Source organism: Calidris pugnax, unplaced genomic scaffold (assembly GCF_001431845.1).
Source record: "Calidris pugnax isolate Ruff unplaced genomic scaffold, ASM143184v1 scaffold91, whole genome shotgun sequence".
Lineage (NCBI taxonomy): Eukaryota > Metazoa > Chordata > Aves > Charadriiformes > Scolopacidae > Calidris > Calidris pugnax.
In genome coordinates this window covers 571,239-579,252 of record NW_015090898.1, presented here as the reverse complement: position 1 = coordinate 579,252, position 8,014 = coordinate 571,239, and the positions used below count along the sequence as shown (strand labels likewise).

General features: G+C 42.5%; 1 protein-coding gene across 3 annotated transcripts; it reads left to right on the top strand.

Moving 5' to 3' along the window:
• Nucleotides 1-2,679: 2,679 nt before the first annotated feature.
• TSHB (thyroid stimulating hormone, beta) lies at nucleotides 2,680-4,848 on the top strand. 3 transcript variants are annotated; one of them, XM_014948479.1, is made up of 3 exons: nucleotides 2,680-2,768; nucleotides 3,625-3,787; nucleotides 4,524-4,848. In XM_014948479.1, exons 2-3 carry the CDS (start codon nucleotides 3,626-3,628, stop codon nucleotides 4,764-4,766), a joined length of 405 nt encoding a protein of 134 aa, XP_014803965.1. In that variant the 5' UTR covers nucleotides 2,680-2,768; nucleotide 3,625; the 3' UTR covers nucleotides 4,767-4,848. The 3 variants fall into 3 exon arrangements, with proteins under 3 accessions (XP_014803965.1, XP_014803967.1, XP_014803964.1); XM_014948481.1 differs by having other exon boundaries at nucleotides 2,715-2,805; nucleotides 4,524-4,782; XM_014948478.1 differs by lacking the exon at nucleotides 2,680-2,768 and adding an exon at nucleotides 2,947-3,002 and having other exon boundaries at nucleotides 4,524-4,782.
• The last annotated feature ends 3,166 nt before the right edge of the window (nucleotides 4,849-8,014 follow it).

The following is an 8,014-nucleotide window of genomic DNA, read 5'->3' as shown; positions in this document are numbered from 1 at the left end:
TTTTTTTCAAAGATGTACATTGGTTGTTCAACCAGTACATTTTCACATGCAGATGTACTTACTGAAGACTTTGCACTTACTCTGCATCAACAGCTTGTCTTCATCTTCATTATTTCCTGGTCTCCAGCTTCCCATGTGAGTCTTCTACATTTTCTCATTTCTGTGATTATTGTTTTCCTTTTTTTTTTTCATTGCTAGAGTTTTTACTGTTGCATTCTTGTTTTCATTCACTATTAAAGACTTTCAAGCATTGTTATATTTTTTTTTCTTTGCTGTTGATGTTTGCAGACATATCCCTAAATCCTCTTGAAGCAAATTTTTAACCCCTTTTTACCCTAATTGGAATTCCCCCCCCCTCCCCTAACACCCATTTTTCTCAAATCAGAGAAATTAGCACTTTGAAGGAGCAAAGGATATATGCCTTCATATGCTGATCTGCACTCTGCCTGTATTTTTACAGGAATGTTGAGGATGCTTTACACCTGGCTGTGAGGGTCTTACTGTCAGAACCAGTGTATACAAATAGAGCTCCAATTGCCTAAAGCTGTGCTTGTAAATCACTCTGAAATGTTCAGAGAAAAAAATCAGCTGTACCTACTTCAGGTATACACACAAGGGTCACATGCGATATTCTTGCTTTAGGAGTGCCATTTTTTATTATTTTGGGCACTTTTTGTCCTCTCCAGGATTTAGTTTTGTGAATAGTTTCCTTTTCCTTTCAGCCTTGTTGTCTCCTCTGAAATACTCTTAAGATTTTCCAAAAACAAACATTCTTTTCTGTGATTAAAGTTTTAAACAATGAAACCCAAACATATAGTGTGTATGTGTATATATAATGTGTGTGTGTACATACATATACACCTTATCTACATATGGGTGTATGTATGTGTGTACTCATCTAGCCTATGTGTTTAACGGCATTTAAAACATGTCAGAAATATACAGAACTAAATAATGTATTGTAGTAGTTGCAAAATAAGTGTTACACTTCTGTTGCTAAGTGTAGATGGACAGATGTTACTGAGGGTACAATTAATGCTCTGCTCGTGTCCTTAAGCCAGAAAGAGTTATATTTAATTCCTGAGAAGTTATATGGTGGAAATTAACCCATAATAAAAGACTCCATGAAAACAGAAAGTATTTGGCTGGTCTTAACAGCACAAGAACTCTGTCATCTTATCCATAAAAACGCATGGAGAATTAGTCCAGGACACAAAGCTGAAACCACAGGAAAAGGAGAGACAGTATTATTCAGGAATTAGCTAAACAGGAGTTGGGACTGACTGGATGCTCCCCCAACAGCCCAAAGTGACCATATTTACCAACTTCATCATATTTCTCACAGCTATGTAGACCAAGAACCGGCATTTAAAACATGTCAGAAATATACAGAGCTAAATAATATATTGTAGTAGTTTCAAAACAAGTGTTACACTTCTGTTGCTAAGTGTAGATGGACAGATGTTACTGAGGGTACAATTAATGCTCTGCTCGTGTCCTTAAGCCAGAAAGAGTTATATTTAATTCCTGAGAAGTTATATGGTGGAAATTAACCCATAATAAAAGACTCCATGAAAACAGAAAGTATTTGGCTGGTCTTAACAGCACAAGAACTCTGTCATCTTATCCATAAAAACGCATGGAGAATTAGTCCAGGACACAAAGCTGAAACCACAGGAAAAGGAGAGACAGTATTATTCAGGAATTAGCTAAACAGGAGTTGGGACTGACTGGATGCTCCCCCAACAGCCCAAAGTGACCATATTTACCAACTTCATCATATTTCTTATGGCTACGTAGACCAAGAATGTGGTTGACCTGCACTGGACATACATCAGATCGAAGTCCAAGCAGCAGCTGGGGGATTAACAGAGCAGTGCATGAGCACCAAGAGAAGGCTGGCGGAGGCTGACGAAGCCGTGGAGGACAGAGCCTTGTGCTGATTCAGCCCAAGATGAGCTGACTTGACCCATTCTTAATTTTGCTCCTCCCAGGTGTTCCACGAAGCCCTAAAGGTGAGTATTTTACCTCATCTGTGGCCATCTCAGTTTCAGTGGTGATGCAGTATTTTACTTCTCACTGTGCTAGAAGGAGTGGTTTCTTAAGTTTTTCCCTATCAATTAGTATTTCAGAGTGAATTGCTTGTTCCTTCAGTATTTGCTCAGTAGGTTCCAGGCCAGATGATTTCTCAGTGTTATGTTTGAGTAGGTCAGTCAGGCTGTCCCTAACCACGCTGCATGGATTTGGGATTTGTTACTGCATGTGTAGAGCACTGCCTCTCTCAGACGAGGAAACTGAGGAACCAGACTTCATTAAACGTCCACAAAACGTAGGTGTAGAATTAGTTATATGTGATTCAGGATGACTCCACTTCCATGCAAGCCTTCCTGTCATGATGTTGCTGTCCTATGTAGCGATTAAATTAATCAATAATAACTTTTTTTTTTTTTTAAAACAGCGGTTAGTTTAAAAGCCTGAGAAGAAAATGACTGTTAAAATAATTAGATTTCCAGCTCCAGTTTCCAGGTTAGGATATTATGGACTCACTTGTTCCTATCACATTTGCTTTGTGGTTCAGTATGAATTTTCAATAGATGACTATGCGATAAGAAAGCAGCAATTCAGATGCAATTATATAAACAGTAAGATCAGCCTGGAATTAGCCTGGAGAGTATAAAGCGCGCACAGAGCTTGTGCTGGGTCACTGCCTCCCCCAGCTCAAGGCAGAATCAGGTTCCTGTAATAGGGAAGAATTCAGCTGACAAGAGGTTGGTCTTTCCAGACTTGCATTGTTGCAGCTACAGGGTAAACAAGACCGTGATGAAGGGCTTTTGCGAGGGGAAGCGGCGGCTGGAAGAGGCTGGAGGGTGATGTCCGTGTGTTTGTAGACACTGTCATTTACAGTTTGTAGTTTGGAGGAGAATAGAGTAGACCCTGGAATCGTCCCGGAGCTAATCAAAGCTTTTGTTCTCGGGATCCCCCAGGCAGGTCTGAGAAATGAGGTCAGAACAACAGACAGATAAAGTGGGGATTCATTGATTTGAACTCTTTGCTGATGTTCTTTATTGTAATTTGCTTGAATCTATTATTTAATTCTTGGCAGTGTTCCCATTTCATCATGCCTCTAAGCCAACTGGAAAAAATACAGCGATATGCCTGATATGCACAGCTGTTTCTTTTTCTCTCTTGAACATTTTATAACCTGCTTTCTTTAGAAAATTATTTTTAAAGCAGTGAGATTATTTTAGCATCTCTGGCTAACTTTAGAGCTCATGTTCTCTCACGTATGTCACATTTTCAGAACCTTTAGCTCCTGTTATTTTTCTGTGTCAGCATTTTACCACTTATTAGTGAAAAGTTCCATGTAATATGCTTTAGTGGGGAAAAAATTATTTTCTTAAATGTTTTGAATGGCCTGTTTGCACTTCTGTTTAGTGGTTAGTACTATTTAAATTAGTCTGAGATTGGAAAGAACTTGTCAGGCTGTTGCTAAAAAAGTTAAGATTAATTGTGGTCTGTGATTATCATAACTGTTTTTGTCAAATTCTGAGAAAAGGCCTGAAGGTACCTCTAATTATACTTAGGGTTTGCTTTGTTTGTCTGTTTTTCCCCCCCCCCATCTAGCATGACTCCCTTCTTCGCGATGTCTCTCCTCTTCGGCCTGACTTTTGGTCAAACAGCATCACTTTGTGCTCCTTCTGAGTATATAATCCATGTGGAGAAAAGGGAATGTGCCTACTGCCTGGCCATCAACACCACCATCTGCGCTGGGTTTTGCATGACTCGGGTACGAGGGGTTAACTCTGTTTTAGGCAATTATTTTTCTAATGGCCATCACTGCCAAACAAGTGTCTGTTCTCACTGGAAAATTGTGTATAAGTGATCCAATACTAATAGTTTTGGCACAGACAGAAAAATCACACCACCTTCATGATTCCAGGTTAGCTTTTTGTGAAGGTATGGATGAGAAATGCCAAGCCTCTGGAATTGGGGAGTTTGTCCCACCGGTGGCACAGCAGCTGCTGTCACTGCGGGGCCTCTCTAGTCAGTTTGTGGGGTCAGGATGGAACAGGCGAGAAGCAGATTATATTTAGTCATTCTTATTTAATGTAAATGACTTGGGTAACTTCTACTCCAACTGCTGCTCTGACAGCTTGCTGTGGAATCTTGCATGAAGGCACGACAAACTCTACGCTTGAGCTTCACCATTCGACGTTGTGCTTCAAGTTCCACCTTGGTCAGCAGGCAGCTGATAAAGATTGCAAAGTGCTGTTAGCACTCTGAGCCAAGCAGATTAATTAAAACCCTAACCTTGCTCAGGTGAAGGTATCTACGGGGCTAGAGAGCCCCAGTCACACGCAGATTCAAAATTACAGATCTGAACAAAAATACGCTGGAAATATCAGAGCCAGTCTAAGTGTAAAGATGTTTGCTTTCTGCATATTTGAGACAACATCAAACTAAGTCTTGTGACGCTCATATATATGCTTCAGTGAAACAATGCATTTATTTTTTCTTTGTAGGACAGCAATGGCAAGAAGCTGCTACTCAAAAGCGCTCTGTCCCAGAACGTGTGCACGTACAAAGAGATGTTCTATCAAACAGCTCTGATTCCGGGCTGCCCTCATCACACCGTCCCTTATTATTCCTACCCCGTGGCTGTGAGCTGCAAGTGTGGTAAATGCAACACTGATTACAGTGACTGTGTTCACGAGAGGGTTAGGACAAACTACTGCACTAAGCCACAGAAGCTCTGTAACATGTAACCTTCCAACAGAACGTGGTCCCAATGTACCTCTGCTCACGACCAAGTGAAAATAAAAGTGTATTTCATAACAGGTTTGCAAACTAGTATGCACAAAGTTTTATTCAAACATGCAGCACTAGTCACTTCAATTAACTGGAGATTCTGTGACGGGCACAAGAGCAGTCATCATGCAGCACTAGTCACTTCAATTAACTGGATATTCTGTGACAGGCACAAGAGCAGAGTCACAGGACTGCAGGTTTGTGCTTAGAACCCACCTGTAATTTACTTCGGGGAAGAAGGAGAATAATATAAACTTTTGCTCATAAATCCCAAGTTATTTTGTGAAGACATACTCGGAGACATAACATCTGATCTATTTCACAGTTAAAAAAAGGCAATGCATCCTCTTAGTATTGAATATTTTAATTAGATTTTGACATATACTTACAGCCTTCACATTAGCAATGGTATTTTTCCATATATATGTAATACTGCATTTTTTGAGTGTAGTCAACTGGGACTAAGATCATCCCTACAGGTGATCACCACCGCTGCGTTCGTTAGGCATTTCATGTCTGCAGTACTGGAGGAAGCCCTCTCTTTTCCATTGAAGTACGTTGTTTCAAAAACTTCTCTCCCTGTGAGCAATGAAGAACCAGTGAAGCTTCAAGTCCTGCTACTCTGCTCTCCACAAGGGAGTATAATGCCATCAAACTTAAACTCAGAAAAAACTCTTTTTGCCCACGCAGGTCAGCTGGTCCCTTGTGAGCTGGGTGCCCCCTGTGTGCTGGGCACTCACAGGTGAGAAGTGCTGGCCCAGGAATAAGGAAATAAATATAAACGAACAAATGTTTCCTGTCCACCCGAGAATTAGCCCTTTCTCACATAGAGGGTGAAAAGATTATGAAATGGTAATATTATTCTTCTTTTGCAGCAGGAATCATAAAGACAAAATAATCTAGTTTACCATGCTTATTGCATGTAACCTTATTCTCATGCACAGGAGCAAAGTCTGAAAGGTAATTTCAGCCTACTGATAGATTCATTATCCAGCTCTAATCCTACACTGCACTGCATCAGTTACAAGAAAAGAAACATCTTTTCTGACCAACAAGATGAGTTTTTAACCTGATTAGTAGAGTTTACTCAGATTGAAATGCAAAGCATATAATGACAAACACGAAATTGTCAATGTGTGGAAAACTATCAGATTCCTAGTTAATACCACACACTGTGTTGTAAACTCATTACTGCAGGCTTTTATAAAATTCTACTAACTTCCATTTTTATACTAAATTTTGCATTCAGAAAGGCCATTAAGATGAATCAAAGTACTTAAAACAATTTAATCAAGCTGAAAATCAAAATCGTGACAAAACCAGAATTCACAGGATACAAATACGAAAGTTAATTTTCCCAGAAAAATCTTCCTTTCGATTTTGCAGTTTTCATGAATATTCCTGGAATCTGAAACTCTATTCCAAACACCTTCATTTTATTTATCTGCAGCAAGGCCTCCATGAAAGACTAAGGGAGTCTGCTACATGGCCCTCCTTGAGCAGGGGGTTGGACAAGCCGATCCCCAGGGGTTCCTTCCAACCTCAGCCATTCTGGGAAAGAGCAAAAGCTTTGTCCAGGACAACCGCTATAATAAGCTGACAGATTTTTTAAATTCTCCAAAATCACTGTTTAATAGAAAATCCAAAGGATTTTGCAGGAACAGTAGGAGCCCTACTTCTGTACAATATGCCCCTTACACCTACGGTTTAAATAATCCAGTTACGGCTATATATGTACATGACAAATTCTACAACTGCTGGACCAAGAGAGGTTGGTTTCAATTAAGTTACAAAGACCAGATAAAGTCTGGTATTCTCTGGCCCCCAGGACAACTGTAAAAACTGTGTGGTGCCAGCACGCAAGAGCTGCGGACTCTCAATCATAGAATCACAGAATTGTCTAGGTTGGAAGGGACCTTAAAGATCATCTAGTCCAACCATCAACCTAACTCTGACAAAAAAATAAATAAGAAATAAAAAAAAATATAAAATCACTAAACCATATTCTTGAGGACCATGTCAACCCGTCTTCTGAACACCTCCAGGGATGGTGCCACAACCACTTCCCTGGGCAGCCCATTCCAATGCTGGAGAACCCTTTCCGTGAAGAAATGTTTCCTAATATCCAGTCTAAACCTCCCCTGGTGCAACTTGAGGCCATTTCCTCTTGTCCTATCTCCTGTGGGAGACAAGACCAACCCCCACTTCTCTACACCCCCCTCCAGGTAGTTATAGAGCACGAGAAGGTGTCCCCTCAGCCTCCTCTTCCCCAGACTGAACACCCCCAGCTCCCTCAGCCTCTCCTCACAAGACTTCTTCTCCAGACCCCTCACCAGCTCCGTTGCCCTTCTCTGGACCCGCTCCAGCACCTCAATGTCTTTTTTGTGGTGAGGGGCCCAAAACTGGACACAGCCCTCGAGGTGGGGCCTCACCAGTGCCCAATACAGGGTGACCATCACCTCTCGGGTCCTACTCTCCACGCTGTTCCTGACACAGACCAGGAGACCATTGGCCTTCTTGGCCACCTTCCTGGTGGGCACACTGCTGGCTCCTGTTCAGCCCACAGGCGACCAACACCCCCAATCTCTCATCGAGGAGCTGCAACACGAATGGAGAAGAATCCAAATTAAGACATTTGGGTTGTGTTAATGCATCTATTTAAATACACATTTACATGCCTGCAGAGCACAAAGAGGTGTCCAACTGCAACACCCTCGGCTCCAGAGACAGTAACGAGGGGGTGATCCCTCGGGGTGAGGTGTTTGTTTGCGTTTGCTTTATCTCAATATGCCTTTTCACGTAACCAAGCGATGGATTTGCGGAGAATCCTGACATCCTTAACTCTTCCCGACATCTCTGCTCCGGCGAGGACGGAGCAGGAAGGGAGGGAGCGCAGAACAGGGGGTCGGCTCCTTGAGGTGGGGAGGGGGGGGCCGACTCAGACACTCTGAGGTTAAAGTTGTCCTTCAAACCCCACCAGCCTCTTCGGTACCGGCGCTTCTGTGACCTCCCCAACCCGGGAGAAGCTGGAAAACCGGGTCCCCCTCCCCCTCCACCTCACGGCCTTGGGGGGGGCCCGGGACCGCAGCAGCCCCCCCAGCCGACTCCTGCCGGCGGCCCGGTGCTCGGCGTTCGCCACGCTGCGGTCGGTCTGGAGAAGCACAATCCCAGACGAACTAACATGTCGGAAACCGGGGAAGGAGAT